The sequence below is a fragment of the Eurypyga helias genome, unplaced genomic scaffold, assembly GCF_000690775.1.
Source record: "Eurypyga helias isolate BGI_N326 unplaced genomic scaffold, ASM69077v1 scaffold6791, whole genome shotgun sequence".
NCBI classification, from domain to species: Eukaryota; Metazoa; Chordata; class Aves; order Eurypygiformes; family Eurypygidae; genus Eurypyga; species Eurypyga helias.
Genome location: NW_010228858.1, coordinates 90,908 through 108,226, shown reverse-complemented (window position 1 = coordinate 108,226; position 17,319 = coordinate 90,908). Strand labels below are relative to the sequence as shown.

Below are 17,319 nucleotides of genomic sequence, written 5' to 3'. Positions count from 1 at the left end.
GGCGGGCTGGGACCCGGCAGAGCTCAGGACCGCGGCCCCTGCCTCCTCTGCCTGCTGGCCTCTGAGCTGCGGAGCCGGAGCCGGGCGGCTGCGGGGGCAGATCCAGCTGCGGGGGCAGATCCAGCTGCGGATCCTCACGGAAGGGTCGGCACCGACCCCGGTTGCGGCCGAGCGTTGTTCAGACTCTGTTTCTGAGGAGGAGACTTCCCGCGGGAACTCTCTCATTTTTAAGCAATTTGTTCGAAGAACACATGGAGTAAAAGTCGCCAAACTGGGGCACTGACGTGACCTGAGTGGGGATGCTGGACCCCTTCCAGGGCATCTGGCACCAATAAACGGGAAGGGCTTGGCCGAGAGCACAGACAGACAGTAGCCGTAGTTGTGTTTCTGTTTATTAATGCTGCCAGTTAAAACCTACATGTCTGTTCCGTAGGCTCTTGATGCAGATTTTGAAGAAACTTGACAGCTCACAAATTATAGTAAAAAAAAAGCACTAAACATCTGATTATTTTTCCATTTGGGTCATACCAACTCTACATACGCCCTGCAGCTATCACCCATCGGTGGTTATTCAATCTGCACTCGCCACCCTGGTCCTCGGGGATCTCATTTGCTCCTATCTTTGTTCAACTCAAGTGTAAGTGTGTCTCAAGGTTCAGACTGCTGTTGTAAGGCAGCTGCAGCCTGAGTACTACTCATCAGATCTGGTATCCTCACAGGGGGCAACAGCAACAGTAAAACAACAACCAGGAGCAGAGTCTTACATGGAAAGGCTGGAGAAAATTAGAAATTTAATAATTATAATGCAGTTCAGAGTATAATATATTAGCGGCACTTTCATAAATACACCTTTTCAATATTTCACCATCAGTAATAAAATATATTCATCATTTGTCATTATTATTAAGAATGTAATTACTGTACTAGCACTCTACTCGTTTAAAAAAAATGTACAGTTGTTGAAAAGTTACTTTCTTTCCTCCTTCTCCGGTCTGCACACCATCTCCCTTGACATGTGGATGGCCTACTGAAGTGCAGTTCTGAGGTTTTGTGACTATTTTTAACATCAAGCGGTATTAGTCAGCACGGACTGTATCGGCTTTTGCACACAAGGCACAGTAAATCCAGGTTGACGTATAAACGATCCGTAAAGACAGCATTTCGCACAGATACATTGCAAAGCTACGGAACAGAAACAGCGATTGTGTTCTTTCAAAAACATTTCTTTTCGACACTTTTGTTCTTGAGTTGGTTACATAGCCCAGATTTCATTTTCAGGCAACCTAACATTAATAGTCTACGAAGGAATTACCACCTAAGGAAAAGAGGGTATGAGAGACTGAATGCCGGCCTTCCCCAATTACACCTTCAAATCATCCCAGCATTTCAGAAAAACGAGAACTGTCACCTTCAGATACCTGTATTGGGCTGGCCGTGGGGAAATGTAATTCCATGGGCCTCGCCACTGGTGTTCATTAGATTTACATCACTTCTTTAAAAACAACAATAAATCAACTTTTACTGCAATTACAGTGTTTTACATTCACCCTTATCCTAAATTCTTTGCCAAAAGGAGTTTTGGTGTCTGGTCAACAGCCTTTTCTAAAACTCATAACCTGGGGGTTGGAACTAGATGATCTTTAAGGTCCCTTTCAACCCAAGCCTATGATTCTATATGCTGAAAAATGTTTAATTGAATGTCAGTTTTGGCAGCATTTTCCCACAAATGTCGAGAGGGACCTATGTCTCATTCTGGGCTGCAGGAAACCTTTCACCTCTCCTGGGACTGGATGTGCATCCTGCCCGCGTCCCTGTTTGACAGCAGCTTGAGGCTCACACAGCCACGCATCATCCACCTCTCCTCTGGTTTCCATGGAGAGGATTTCCACCAAAATCCTCTTATGTTCAGTCTGGTGTTGTCTTACCTCATGCATTTTTTTTTTTCCAGTGCTTATTACTCAGTTCTTAATTTCAGTTTTAGTCACACAAGCCTAAAGCAACTCCAGTTCATTTCAGTGCAGAGCTTGGTCAGTTTTTCCTAAGGGTCAGGGTTCACATCTCTTATGTACCATTTGCACACGCATTGTTACTAATCCTTCCCCGCTTTGCACAGCAGAAGTGAGGTGAGTAGGAATCACAAGATAAATCCACCTGGTCCATAGTCTACTGGAAAGGAAGGAGCAGACCGTGCTCCAGATTAACTGTCCTGGTGCACGTTTCATGACCTACTTGCAATTTCCCAAATGCGGGAAGCATAGTTGCAAGGGATGAGGAAGGAAGCTGAATAATTGCGCAAGGTGCCGTGGAAGTTAATGGGAGCAGTAAAAGGAAAAGATTAAAACAAAAGCAAATGTAGAAATGAATCCTACGGGTTATTTTTCTTGGAATAGCTATGTATTTTGTTCTTACTTACATAGAGGTAACTCTGGAATTTATGTTTTCAAAATGGCACAAATACGTATTAAAGTCTCATACTGGTTCTGACTCATTTCACCTCTTTCTTTACTGCACCTGCCTTCAACAGGATGACGTATCAGTGGTCACATTCTTTTACTTTCTCTGAAGGTTAATTGTTTTCCCATATTTTCACATCCCGCGCGTCACTGTTAATGGAAGGAAACCACTGATGGAGGCACCACAGCACATTTTGGGGGTCAGTTCTCTTAATTTCTGGTTTTGTTGTCATTTGATACCTTGTTTGTCAGCCAGTCTGAGGAACGAAGAGTAACACGTTTGCCATCACATTTCTTAGCACATTTTGTCAAAGATTTATTCCACAACGAAGTCAGCAGAATTGCAGCCATGAAAAGAGACACCACAGCTCTATTTCACAGAACACAGCTTACAGATTATGTTCAGGTAATCACTGCTTATAGTAACTTGGTTAAAAATATAGAATACCAGGTAGCACGTGATTTTTGACAAAACTCTTAAGAAAGAGCTTTTAAGAGGCCTCATTATGAACGGCCAAAGGGAAACCCAGTAGCAAGCGTAATCCATTTGCTGAGGTTTGACAAAATGGCTGTTTGAAAAGCAAATCCTTTAGGACAAAGCGGAGAACCTGCCGTAAGGACGGTCAGCGTTCACTTAGTGCTCACTGCCCCCTGATCTGGCTGTGTAATGAAGTCCTGAAGTCCTGACTTCATCTGCAAAATTACTGCAGCAAGCGTGTCACGACAGGGGAGCGCCCCAAATCGTGACAACAACATTTCTGCCTGCCTGTTCAGACCGGAGCTGACCAGTGTCGCTGAACCAGGTTACTGAACTTCCCCCAGCGTGGATTCTCCCCGAAGCCCTAGTAACGTTAAATTAAGTGGTTATAACAGCTCACGGTTTCATCTGTGAAGGAGTGGGTGTGCTAGAGGTTAAGGGGGACAGCGGAGGGAGCGCTAACCCTTCTGTTTCCATTGCCTGGCTCAAAGCGCTCTCGATTACAAGCTGGTAAGAAGTGATGGCTCACCCCCCCATGGCTATGTGCATCCTGGAAACGGGCAAGTTGAAACTACGGTACGGAGAAGGAATGGCTAAGGTTACAACACAAGTTGCTGGCGAGGATTTTGCTACTGCAGCTGGGCTATATAACAACAGGGTTTGTATTTTTTTTCCTTCATAATTTGACTTTCCCACCCAAAATAAAACTTGGCAACGCGGAGAAAGCCAGCTAATTACCTCCTCCCCACTGCCACTTCAGTGCTGTTACTGCTGGTGGTGGTTTTGCTCCCATGCTTTCAGAAGATCAGTTGCCAGCTGTGAGATGTGCTGCCAGGCAAACTTGATGTGGGCGGACTCCACCGTGCGCGAACAAATAGCAAAACGTAGCACAAACTTCTCTCGCAGGTGGCACGGGACCAGATGAATCTTCTTGGCCTCGTTTATGCTTTTAAGAAGCGCCTTATTTAGTTCATTTGAGCCCTGAAATCATTGTAATTCAACGGATATGGTGACGGATTTCGGAAAGAAGTTTGGAGCATGTAAATCCCACCAAGCAGCCAAGCCCAAGTACCACCCGTAACACGCAGCCCCTTTCTCATCTCTCAGTGCTTTGCCATCAGAAGATGACAAAACGGTGACAGCGCAAGAGAGAATTTTTCAGCCACAAAGACATTGATGGATTACCTGAGGTTTAGAAGCAATGTTCACCCTGGGGCATTTGTGACAGCGGACTGCTTTTTGGTGACCTAAATTCGTGAGCTGTGTAGCTTCATGTAAGAGCATTCATGGCTGCATCCATTTCACTACCCTTGCCTTAGATCTCATCAAACAAACGTGGGAGGAAGCTTTGCAATTAACTGTTCGTTACTGTCATCTGTAACGTTTGTAAAACAAACCTTCCAGCCTTCACTTAAGCATGGCTGCTGTGACAGTCTTTTGAATATGAAGATGGAAGTCTTACCCTTAGTGACGAAATAGTTAAGGTAATGCATCCTTGGCATAAGGAAGTTTTGTATGATCAATAGAAACCCTAAAAAAGTATTTGCCTCAAGTTCTGTAGGGAGTATCCACCACAGAATCCTACAGAGTAGGGGTTTGAGGAGGACTGTGGAAATGTGGTAAACTTACCCTCCCACTGGAAGTAAAGACCTTTCTGTGTTCCAGGAAACTAAGATACAAATGTTAAATGTCTTGCAGAAGGTCAGAGGGACTCTACGTGCAGGCAGCACTGAATTTTATCTCCTCCTAGCGTACTTGGTTCTCCTTATGCCCAAATAGCAAATGTGAGGATCTCCCTTAGAGCAGCTGTACGCTCTTCATATCAGATCTCAAAAGAAATCGGGCTGCACGCAGGAGGACAGCTTCTTTTACAGGTTCAGCTAATGTTGAATCATTGGTTTTCCTAGTTCGTGCCCGTCTGCATTTGAGACTCAAACAAAAGATGTCATCAGATTTTCAAAACCAGTTGTAAATGGCCTCAAATGAAAACAATGAAAGAAGGGATCCCAAAAATTTTTGTCTGCTGTAGCAACACAGGGTGAAGTGCCAGCTGCCTATCTTTGACAGTCTTTGTTACCCAAATTAAAGGAACCCTTCTGTCTAGCTTTTGTATCAGCAGACCAGGGATGGCTTCAGCTTTACTGGGCGGTTTGCCGTAATAGCTTGGGATATACCATGTCAACCTTGAGCGCTGTAATTTTATTCTTTGTGGAAGCCTCTTAGCTATTGTACAGCCTTTCGCCTTTCTATTACACTGCGCCTAACACAGAGTTGCGAGAGCTGCTGGGAGCGTCTGCACCGTTCCCGCAGTGTTTCCTTACTGAACACTGACTGTGGTAGGAGAGTCACAAAGGGACAAATCCGTCCGCTCGGCAGCAGCTTTGTTTCTGTAGTGGCATAGGTCTCATCTTGAAAACATCCATGTCAGAAAACATGTTCTCTCAAATCTGCGCAGTTGTGATTTGCCTGCTTAGCCTTTTCCGTATAAAACCAAAGCATAAGGGAGACACAGTTTCCCATTGGCACTGAGGATAAATGTATTATTCTCCTGGTGTTGGACCAGATTAGACTTAGAGCTGAACCCAAGTCAAAACCTTGTTCTGACTTAGCACAAGTTGTTAGGGCATTTGGATGAGAGCCTGAAATTCATGGCTTAGCCTTAGTTTTCTAGGGTATATTTATGCAACTCGAATGCTCCTAAGAAAAGGACCAACTTCGGTGTTTTGTAAGCCTCCACCCATTATGGGTCAGTCACTGGAGACAATGATATACTGCTTTCTTATCAAAGGTAATCCATCGTTAAACTGATGATCCTGACATTTAATATGAAATGCACAGCACTACCTTTTAGGCAACACAAGCAGTTATATGATGTTAATGCTCTTGGCAGGGGTGATGGGAGGGAAGAGAAAGATTTGTGTATCTTCCTTCTGCTCTACTCTCACAGCTGCACCTAAGGGCTGCTGTGACACTTGGGTGTCACGTCAGATTGAAGTTAGAAGTGACTAATCCCATCCCAGAGCTTTGAGAAGCCAGCAGCCAGCTCTGATGGAGTCTATCAGCTTCAATAAGGCAGCATTCTCACCCCCTTAGAGAAATGACTGGCTTGACTTTTATTCAGCTGCAGACATGAAAAGGAGGCCAAAAATTAACCCTTTGGCATGATACTTAGATTCCTTCTTTGACATTTGGTGATTATGGAAGTCATAGATTATTAGTCCATCTGCTCAATAATGTGAAAGGCAGAAAACTAAAAGTCACAGCTAAGAAAAAAAAAAAAACCACGTTTCTCAAGAGCAAGGGAAGGAAATTTTTTCATAATTTTACAGCTGTGCAGCATTACTGTTCAAGTTCCTTGTTCCTTAGTCCTGCTGTAACTACATAAAAGTTACAAGTATCCTGCTTCTAAGATGCCTTTTAGTACAAATTACAGAAATCAAAGGAAGATTTTTGAAAGAGTGATTTTAAAAGCAAATAAAGTTGCAAAAATAACTATAAAACGCTCTTCATTTAAAAGCTTGTTAGTTTCATTTTCTTTCATTTTTTGGACAGGGAAAGCAAACAATGAAAACACTGCTGTTTCAGCATTGTTTTTCAGCAGAACTGGGGTTTTACTCTACAACTCATCCAAAAGTTTCTTAGCTAGGTGTCCAGTATTCACCTCCTATTGCACAACTGTCTTTCCCTGTAGATCTGATTTCTTCCTCTTGATCATCAAGGACAGGAGAACTGATGTAGGTGAACGACTGCTCTGATCAAAAGTGACAGTTCCCGTGTTGCTATGCTCTATTTCACCAGGACGGTTCCTTTACAGTAAATGTAGAGCACTGACTAACAGCTGTCTCTGGATCCCCGTAACTGGTGTTTCATTGTTCCACATGAGAGAGCAGACTACAACCAATGTCTTGCTATTGGGCAATAAAAGCCACAGAACCTATTCCTCAAAATATTTTAAAAGTTCTTGTTAGGGAAGAAATTATATTCATGCTTCTACTTACTGGAAAAGCTCCACATTCTATAATCTGACTAATCCCCTAGTAACTGATCTTTTTTTTTTTAATTTTATTTTAAACAACATAAATTCACACAAAACCATTTTCCTATTCCACATTAATTCACCATTAACACATCATTAAAGATTCGTTAGCTCCTTCAGCCTATTGCATCAAACTCGGGTAACTGGGGCAACTGAATGTCTGAGAAAAGAGCTTGTGAGAAGTAGCAATACTTCACACTACCCAGAAGGATGTGCTTGTGAGCCTTCAGAAAAGCTAAAAGCTCATTTAGGTATCATGTGAACTAGAAAACACCAGTGTTGTTATTGCTGTTTGGTGTTCAGATTCAGTGTCAAAATCCAGCCCTCCACAGAGACTTTAGTTGCCAGATCCTCTATTAAAAATGCTTTTTGCCTAAAACCAAGACAGTGATCCCATCTTAATGTCTGATTAAAAAATGAACCCTCCCAACTACTGCAACTCTTACGCTCTGAGTGCAGAGTGAAATTTCTAGTTTCTGTCAGACAACATCTGTGTCAATGAACTTGGTGCTTACAGAGATTTTGGACAATGAAAGGCCAAGAGTGGTAAAAGGGTCATGTTCAGCCAAAAAAAAAAAAAGCAGACCAGGGCCAAGGGCAGTTGGAAGCTGGCCTTCTATGCAGCCTGTTCGTACTTGTATCTCGCTCCAATGTGCCCAGTCTGACTGTAGGATTTTATAAATGAAAATGTATTCTTTAAAGAAAACAACAACAAAGTGTTTACTGTTCTAATCTTCATCCATGATAGTTTATACATATATATAGACACACAACTGTATATTAAATATATACACATATAAAATTGATTTGACAAGAAACATCTAATACACGCACATGCACTCACACATCATATACAAATGCCTAGGGAAATATATTAAAACAATCATCTTCTTCAAAGCATAGAATATAACAGTCATTTTGTATGACTGGGTAGACCATTAGTTTCCCTTGACTTTATATTTCCATACCCTAATATGCTGGAATTTCTCTTAAGCACTTGATTACTTTTTAACAAAATTGTCTTACGCTTCTTCCTTTAATCTGTTTTGATCTACATGAACTCTCTTTACTTTCCTTAAAAAATAAGTAAGCCTATTAACTACGAAGGCTATATTCAATTGCAGGTTACTGTATTTCTATAAAACATGGCAGAAGAACTGGGAGGTCTTAGCTGCCTTACCTTCAGCCGAAAACAGACCAGTCCCAACACAACCTCAGCGCAGATCTCAAATCTTTCATCTTGAAGGACTAAATGTTCAAACTGATGCGACAGCCTGACATGCTGAGGAGAGAACAATAGTGTCTACATTGTATAAATTTGATTCATCAAGAGAAAAGACATGCTAAATTGTTTCCATCCCTCAATTCTTTTCTCTGTTCCCTCTTCTGATGTGTGGCAACATTCACGTATTGCCATCTGTTTATGTTAACTTACATCCCATTTATGACTTCCAGAGACTGTACCGAGCCATTGCCATATTAGTAGCTCAGTCTATCTTAGGCAATACTAGGCTGTTTCTTAATGAAACGTTTCAGAACAGTTTTATAACTGCCATGATACCATATTAATAGTAAATAATTGTCATAATTCTTCTTCAGGTTTTCCACCACTGTCGGTTTTGCCTGGGAGAGGCTACAGAGTCCAAAAGTTATCGTGGGGGAAGGGGGAGATGTACAGATGTATATCTAGAGAGAGAGAAAATGATCACAATTCCAGCGCAAAACAAGGTGGAAAGATACACTTTTTAGAATGCTCACTTAATATGAGAATGACTGTGAAGAAGGGCAGAACTTGCTCAGTCTTCTGACGTGGGTGCTAAGGTTCAGTTGAAAAGAAAGGCAATGGCAGTGTTACCAAGAAAATGGATAGCAAATCTCAGCCAACCTGTTCAGAAGTCACTGAGGAAAAAAGCGTGACTCTGGACACCAACCCAGAAAAATTATTTTGAGTGTAGGAAAGCAGTGCTCTTCCAGAATCAAACAAACAGGAAAAATACCAACAGGCATACTAACAACCAGCTCAGAAGGCTTAACATCAGTCATACCACGGTTCACTTTCTTCCACGCAAAATTAATTCAAAAGCACTCGGAAAAAAAGAACCCATATCCTCATCAGGTACCTGCAGTACCTTATCCAGTCCCCCTCTCACTGGCTATCACCAGATTAGTGCTCACTGCCCTAAAAAAAAAAAGAAGACAGCACCAACCAACTGGATGTTAGAATTACAGTTTGTCTTCATGCAATAGCCATTGACACCGAAAACTACCAGCACCATTTAAAACAGTGTTTAGAAGTTCCTTAACTTTTATGTATTTCTGATTGCAAATAATTTTATAAAATTAAACAACTAACCCTGTGTCTTTTCCTTCCTTTGCACTTGCCTTTTTACAAGTTCAAGGACAGATACCAACCAAAACTGAAACATTTCAGTTAGGCCAGGGTTAGATGTGGAACATTTCATCTTACAGAAATGTTTTCCAAAAAGCAAGAATGAGGCAAAACAGAAATTACATTTAAAAAAAAAAAAAAAAGAAAAGAAAACAGATTTTGCAATCTTAATCATAGCTTTCTGATTTTTGTTTATTTCTTAAAATAGGAAAACACTGTTTATATTGAATCAAAACGTTGATTCAAAACCTTCAGACCGGGCATACTGGTACCCTATGTAACCAGCCAGTCTTGCTGTTGTTACCACTTCCTCTCTGCTGTTTGTTACATCTATTTATCCTCTCCCTCTAAAATTAGACTGAAAGCTCTTTGAGTCAGGAATCAGACTGATAAAATGCCCAAACCTTTCCAAGGCGTTTGATGTTCTGCTAATATAAATAACATGAGTTTAAAGCTATTAAAAACCGACCAGAATGATGTGTGAACATAGATACTTGTATGCATAAGTGCATGGAAGACTTATGTGAAATATGCACCCGTGTTGTAATGAACTTTTCCCATCTCCTCCTATCCTTGTGTTCCATAGCCTTAACCAAACTGATGATGTGTTTTACACAGCTCCACAAAATTTCACACTGCATCTACTACATCTTGGAAATCAAAGCCATAAAAAAATCGAGTTCAGTGAGATGAGAATTTCACAGCTGTTGAGCTGAATGTAGTCACCAACTGAATTTAATCAAAATTTACCCCTGTAGGAGCTAAGAAAACAAAAATTTAAGATTTGGCGTACTGCGAGTAGTTGGTACAAGAAAACTCCAGACCCGTGCTGTTCATTTTATAGCAGGTGTTTATGTCCACTTTTTGCACTAAAGGATTTTTCCGGAAATTTGAAAGAAGTACAAGCAAGGGAAAATAGAGAATATTCAGTAAATGACAAACCAAAATTCTGGGAAGCCTTTTCGCTGTACGTTTACCCATACCGACTCTTTACCGGCAGCAATAATGTGTAAAGCCACCGGGGGGCACCAAGTGCTTTGGGTTATACAGAACCGGCACCGAGAGAAAGTGGAGGTTGAACTGACATTTCCCCTGGAACAGCTTTACTTAACACACTTCCCCAAGGCCCTGCACCTTTGAACTGTCAGCTGTTAGCCTGAACTGCTTTTAAGAAGATTGTTGCAACCAAGCATAGTTAAACCCGAGAAAGTTAAACATTATTGAGCCTGGAAGTTCAAACTCCGTAAAAATGCCGAAGGGCTTTTAGGTATCGCACCCGCTCTCCGGACGGGAGCATGGCGATGGCCATGACACGTGTGCCTGTGGTGCTCCAGCTTTCCAAGACAGGCAGGTAAATTGTGAAAATGAACTCCCGTTTGGAGAACTGTGAGCACTGAAACCAGGGGTAGGAAAGAAGGAGAGGTAAAAACTGACAGGCTGCTGTTCTCCGTTTGCTGCTGGATGTGTACATCCCAAACCTGACCTATGGACACTTTAACCCTCCGAAAGCTTTTGATTTTGTCATTTCTGTCATGCTGTCCCCCTGGCACCATCAGCTTAGAGTTGATGTTTATGTATTATTTAATATTTTAACATTATTTTATTTCATACTGTTATATAATTTAACAAAAAAGTAGACATATACAAACCAACTCACATGCTGTTTCGAGCAATGTCATTTGGACAATCCCTTTATCATGTGGGTTTCCAAAGTGGAATCACATGGACTGTTAGTGGCCTGAAAAGTCTTGGTATATAGGCACAGAATACCAGCCCTTCTCTTCACAGGGGAATTTACCGGATGGAAGGAAAGAGGCTTCGAAGGAATTCTTGTGTATCATTACCTATGCCATGTATCACTATGTCGGGTAAATAACCCTTGCTCATTTGCAGTGTGAAGAGAAAACAAGAAAGGGGTGTAATTAATTTGGTTATTCAGGATTAAGAAATGTCTTGTGTAATCACTAATGAGAGTAGTAAACTCATGAGACATTAAGCTGTGGTCCCTATTTTAAAAAGTCTGTTATCTGCCTATGTATATGTGTGAATAGAAGTGTAAGTTCTTCTGCACTGAGGTGTTTAAACTGAATTTTGATTTTTGGGCAAAGCGTTCAAGAACTAAAACAGTTTTTGATTGAAGGGAGCTTCTCTGAAGCACCAGCGTACATTAATGTGTACCTGCAAATAAACCTCCCTGCCGAGCCTTGGTCACTTCATACTTTTCCTCCCGTAGATTTCACCTCTCTGCCTGCCTGAGCTCACATCCCACTACACTGAAGGAAAATGCTGTCCAAAAAGTCTTCTCAACAGCCGCTGTGCCACTCCACAGATGAAATGCTGTCTCTGAGTTCTGTACAGTTCCAGTTGCTTGGTCCCTGCTGTTACTTTTTAATGAAATTCAAAGAAAGAAGGATGTGGTACACTGATTTCTTCTAGTCCTATGGAAGATTCACCTGAGTCAGAATGTTCAAGAGGATCACATATAAAAACATTAACTGCTAAATTGCTCAAATGACTTCTGAGCAGTTTAGGGGACTTAAAGGACTAATAGATGGTCAAGCAGTTTGCAAATCGTCCATTTACAAACGTCTGGGTTTCACGTTTATTCTGACTCTGAGTGTTTGGAACCAGACTGGAAGGCTGTTGTTGTTGGGTTTGCTCTCTTTGTACATCTCCTCTGCGGCTTTGGGACTTACCTCCAAAATTTGTATTTTTCTCTCCCCACATCCGTCAGAAATGACTGTCCTCCCCTTTACCACCGCATAAAAACCTATACTTTGCAATAGGTTAATATTACATCTTGTGTGGGAAAAGAGTGCATAACTGGAAGGTTTGGAAAACAAAAAAAGTTACTGTATCTAAATCCAAGTCACACATCCCCATCTCCTGGGAATACTTCAGTTCCTAAATGCTTTCCTCAGTACATGCAAATGGCAGGTTGCAGTGGTTATCTAGTCATTTTGATGCAGACCTTAAGGCTGCAAATGTAACAAACATCTTTTTCTTAAAACATAATAATAAAAGAGGGAAAGAAAAAAATGCAGATAAGTTTTTGTGGTGGAAGTTTACATCCAGAAAAAAAAAGTTTGTGAAGACATAGTTGCAGATATCTTTGGTCTTCCATAGAGAAGCTGGCTACACAGCAAATGGAGTGGCTTCTCAGGGATATGCAGTGTTTTTGCCCTCTATATCATCTCAGAAGCTCATCACTATTGAAAATCTCAAATCACTTCATAAGTAACATCCAGCTGTGCAAAAGAAGCCTAACTGGGACTCCATAAACACTGGATAAATCTTCCTACAGTTTTCCATGACTTAGGAGGAGAAGTGTGGGGGTTTCCCCCCCCACACCCCCCAAGGTGGTCACAGCATCTATATTGGGATTTTTATAAACTTGGAAAGGAATTGAAACCCTATGCCCCAAATCTCTCAGCAAGGCCCAGCCCTGCCTCTGAACAGGCATGTCCTAGCTGCTATTGTATAGTGTGAACAGGGGTGACTTGCCCTACACACAGATAATGTCAACATATGGAAACTACGTGGTGTACAACCACATGCTACATCCCAAATGCAGGCACCTCCTTCCCCATGTTCCCACCCACGGAGCTATTTCAAACCTCCGGCTCTTCTGCCTGACCCTGTGGCCCTTTCGCTGGGGCAACTCCTTAAGAACACAACAGAGAGCACTTCCTGTTTCCTCTGCTCCAGCCACTCTGCTCACCCCATCCCTGGAAGTGTTCAAGGCCAGGCTGGATGAGGCTTTGAGCAACCTGGTCTAGTGGAAGGTGTCCCTGCCCATGGCAGGGGGGTTGGAACTAGATGGGCTTTAAGGTCCCTTCCAACCCAAAACAGTCTGTGGTTCTATGATGAATTACTGGAGATAGAAATTTTTTTTTTTTTTTAAAGTTGTTTTGGAACCCACTGAATTTATTCAGCATTCATCTGGTGAGGAGAAACTAACTTAGTGGTTCCACTTTGACAGATGTATACAGTGATCCAGATTCATAGAATCACAGAATGGTTTGGGTTGGAAGGGACCTTAAAGATCATCCAGCCCTGCACTTCATTACCCCTCTAGCCCTTTGAAAGTTGCAAACGGGAGGTTATCTCTGTATCCTGGGGAACAATTTACAGCTTAATGAAATATTAAACATACACGCAAAATTCAACAAGCTCTTGGAAATGTAGCTGTCTGAATTAACTTTACAAATACGGGAACATATTAGAGTTTTACTTTGGAGTCAGTATCTTTAAGAAAAGATTGGTTTGCTTTTGATTATAGGAAGACAAGCACTTTTTGGCTGGACAGTCAGGGAAATGTCTGGAAGATTTTTGAGGGAACTTGTTGAATGTACATACTGCTCTGTAGAAACCACTCTGATAAAGGGCCAGGTAATTGGTATAAGCCTTCCAACTCTGTGTTCTCAGTGAGAGATTTAGCTCTGCTTGAAAACTTGGAATCATATTGAAATAATTGCAGTGTCCCAGAATCTAACCTGGGAGAGTATCCCACTAGAAACTGTAATGGTAGCCTAGTAAAGTGATAACAAACCTTGTATCAATTTTTTATCAGAAGGATATGTAGCAGATTGCCTCAAGGATGGCAGAACATCAGGATTGTGGAGTCTGAATCTTGTGGAGTCAGTTGAAAGTTATAGGGTGATAAAAATGGGAAGCAAAGAAGGTACCCTCCATCCCAGAACCTTTCCAAATCAGAAGAGAATTCTTCATGCAGTGATTTTACAACAGCGGAAAAAGCCTTTCTTAGGAATTAATCTGGTTAGTACCACAAAAGAAAGGAATGTGGGTCTACAGGGAGTTTGGTATACTAGACCAGACCTTTAGCTAATGGAAAATTTTGTAAATATTTACAGCCAAGTCATGGATCTCCCCTCACTAGAAGTTTCCCTAAACTTCATAAAGATGAAAGGTATGCTTGAATTTGACTTTGCTGCTACAGAGGAAATATATGTATAATTTAGACTGGCTCCAGATGTGTTTTTTATTGATAAAAACACCCTTCTTTTTACATCAAGAATAAACTTAGCACTTATTCATAACAATGTTAACAAATGGTAAATTGTACACATTCTTTAAAAAAAATAAAAAAAATCTATTTTAAGCAGGAAACAAAGAAGCAGCAGAGGTAGGCATGCCCAGTAAGTAAACGACTGTAGCCCTTAATCATAATCTAAACATGCTATCAATGCATGCACATTAATAAGATAAAGAAGGAACAAATAAACAGTTTTTTTCAGAATAAAACCATGGATGTGCTCTGGATTAATTTGAGAGGGAACTGTGGTCCTACATGGTAGAAATTCCAAATTCCTGGACTTGTCTTCCTGAAGTTTAACACAAAACAGATGACAGTGTTGATCCTGCTATAAGATGAAATTGTGACACTCCATGGGGCAAAAGAGCAAAAATGAGCAAAACCCCTATTGAACTGAGCTGCCTAAAAGCTGTTGCCTGTGCTTTCTGATGTGTACAGAAATCATGGTAAGTAAGTAGGAAGCCAGCTCATTTTCCCTTCCTATGCCACCACCCAAGAAAGCAAATTCCAGTCACCTTGCGGATGTGGTCCTGCAGTCCCGTGACCCCATACATCCTCAGCACGAACCAGAGCTTCAGGGAGCGGAACCTCCGGCCCAGGGGGATTTGCCAGTGCTGCAAGCCAGGAAGAAGGGAGGGCACCCAAGTTAGAAGTCACCGGTGCAGTGATACTGTAGAAACTGTACATTTTTCAATGATTTTGAAGCGTACCACATATTGCCACATCCTACAGGCAGTTGCCAGAGGTGGGTCAAATCGTAGTAGAAATGTCTATTCCTGCTTAATGTCCTGGTGTGACTGTTTGATACTCAAAATTTTCAACTTAAAATTGGAAGGGGAGGTTGGTGTCAGAATGGAAGGGTCACAAGGCAAATTAAATTTTCTTCGTGCATCCTGAATGCTCCTCGAGGGCTTTAGAAAAACATGTACCTTAGAAGCTCATGTACAGTGGCTTGTTTACATTTCTGGGGCTAGCATCTACAGTGACAGGCCCATTTTCCATTTCAAAACAACAGTATTTCAATTGTTTAAAGATTAAAACACATAGGTTTTTTTCAAACAGTAATATTATTCGCTATGTTAAGGAAAAAAAAATCTTTAGGACATTACTTTCTCCTACCTAAACCTTGAGATGGTGCACATACAAGACAATTTCTGCCTTTAAACAATTATTTTTAAAAAAATAAAATTTAAAGTTTTAGCTTGAGGAATGTTAAAAATTTAGCAAGCTGCATCCTTCCCATAAAGAAACATAAGGCTTTGAGGTTTGTGACAGCAATAGAAAATAGAAGTCCTGACAATATCAGCATAGATATGTAATAGTATTAATTATTACATTGGTGCTGTACTTACCCGATAATCTGTTACAAGACCTGGAAGTTAAAGAAAAAAATGTTTACATTGCCTCATCACAATAGCCAAAGCCTTCAATCATTCTAATGTTATTGAAAAAGCTGTATCTTAGCTATCCTGTATGTTTCCTACAAAATTCAGCATCCTCAGTGTCAGCGGGACCACTGCATACCTGGTAGGATACTTGGCAGCATGTTAAATGGAGGTGCTTGTAATAAGCTTCATTCTTTAGATTACAGCACTAACAAATTAAACCATTTACATAAGAAGAAACACCATTTTCTTTTCTGTTATGCTGCAGGTACTGTGGGGATGGTGGGCTAAATACTATATTTATTTTATTCTTGTAAGGAAAAGAAGTAGTAGATAAAACAGCTATTACTATTTTAGTTTTTAAAAGTTTGCAGAATCCCCAAACTCACTTCATCACTCATCTTCTGCTGTGAAATGTCACCACCGTTATCTTAGTGAACTGCTAACACTTTTGAAAATAACCTACTTCTAACTACATTTTATACTCATCCATATATTTGTTGCTAAATCTTCAGCATGTCTAATGAGTGACTGGAAAATTTGACTCAGAATTGACCTCTCCCTGCTTGGGAAATAGTGTTCCGTGGGGTTTTATGGCTTTTCATTTGATGTAGTGAAAGCCCCTTACAAACACAGATTGACCAAGCCACAAAGCAGTTCAGGGAGGCACATAGAGGGCATTAGCTATCTTTTATATAGGCACTCAGAGTCTAGATGCACCTACGTTTTCTTTGAATCAGGTAATTAAAATGATTTCACAGTAAAGGAAACTGTAACATAAAACTGGATTACTCGCAGTAAGCCAGTGACAGAAATTAAACCGATGTGAAATTTAAAGCACTCCTTTAGGAAAATGTGGAAGCATCTGTTTAGCTTTCTTACTGTGCTCTATTACTCTGCAAGGGAGTGTAAGCTTCTCAGGAAGGTACGTGCTTAAATTCAGTGAAAAAGTGCTCCTGGAATTGTGAATGTTCTATATGGAATTGTAGCTTCTGAGTTTGGCCCGTCTATGTAATTTACATAATTCTCAGCCTTTATATTGTCTATGAGTTAAAAAATAAAAAGACTGTATTTCCTGTGCTACAAGTTATCTCGCCAGTGCTCTCTCATCTCTGCAGCCAAAACACAGGAGAAAACCATGGTCCTTCCTCCCTGCAACATACAGTCATTTGGTTCTTTAACCTGTTACTGGGTTATTTTCCAGATGAAAAAAAAACGACCACACAACAACCAACAATCATTAACCTGTTCCTGGACTTCAGGAACTGAACATGGTTGTCCCAGCTCAGTAATGAGGTAATTTGATAACATTCGTATCCTTCTGCCTTGTAGCAGCCATTTTTGTTTGATAGCGGCAAGACTGATAGCAAAGAGAGTAAAGCAACTGGTGATAGATAAATAATCCTACGCTCCTGTAAGGGGCTGTGTCTAATGATCCACAACAACGCCTTTCACAAGCTGTGAAGCAGAATGCAATCAATGATTAGTCCTTGATTACAAGCCTTAGCCTTACATCTGTATT

At 41.0% G+C, this 17,319-nt stretch overlaps 1 protein-coding gene across 5 annotated transcripts in view; it reads right to left on the bottom strand.

Annotated features, from left to right (window-relative positions):
• Positions 1–3,492: 3,492 nt before the first annotated feature.
• Positions 3,493–17,319, bottom strand: part of DDC (dopa decarboxylase (aromatic L-amino acid decarboxylase)) — a 51,671-nt gene continuing 37,844 nt past the window's right edge. For all 5 annotated transcript variants that reach the window (XM_010160168.1, XM_010160170.1, XM_010160172.1 and 2 more), the window contains 4 exons: positions 15,765–15,784; positions 14,928–15,026; positions 8,148–8,249; positions 3,493–3,912 (listed from right to left, as the gene is read on the bottom strand). In XM_010160168.1, the coding sequence (XP_010158470.1) occupies positions 3,697–3,912; positions 8,148–8,249; positions 14,928–15,026; positions 15,765–15,784 (437 nt within the window). In that variant the 3' untranslated portion in view covers positions 3,493–3,696. The remainder of the gene's footprint in view (positions 3,913–8,147; positions 8,250–14,927; positions 15,027–15,764; positions 15,785–17,319) is intronic.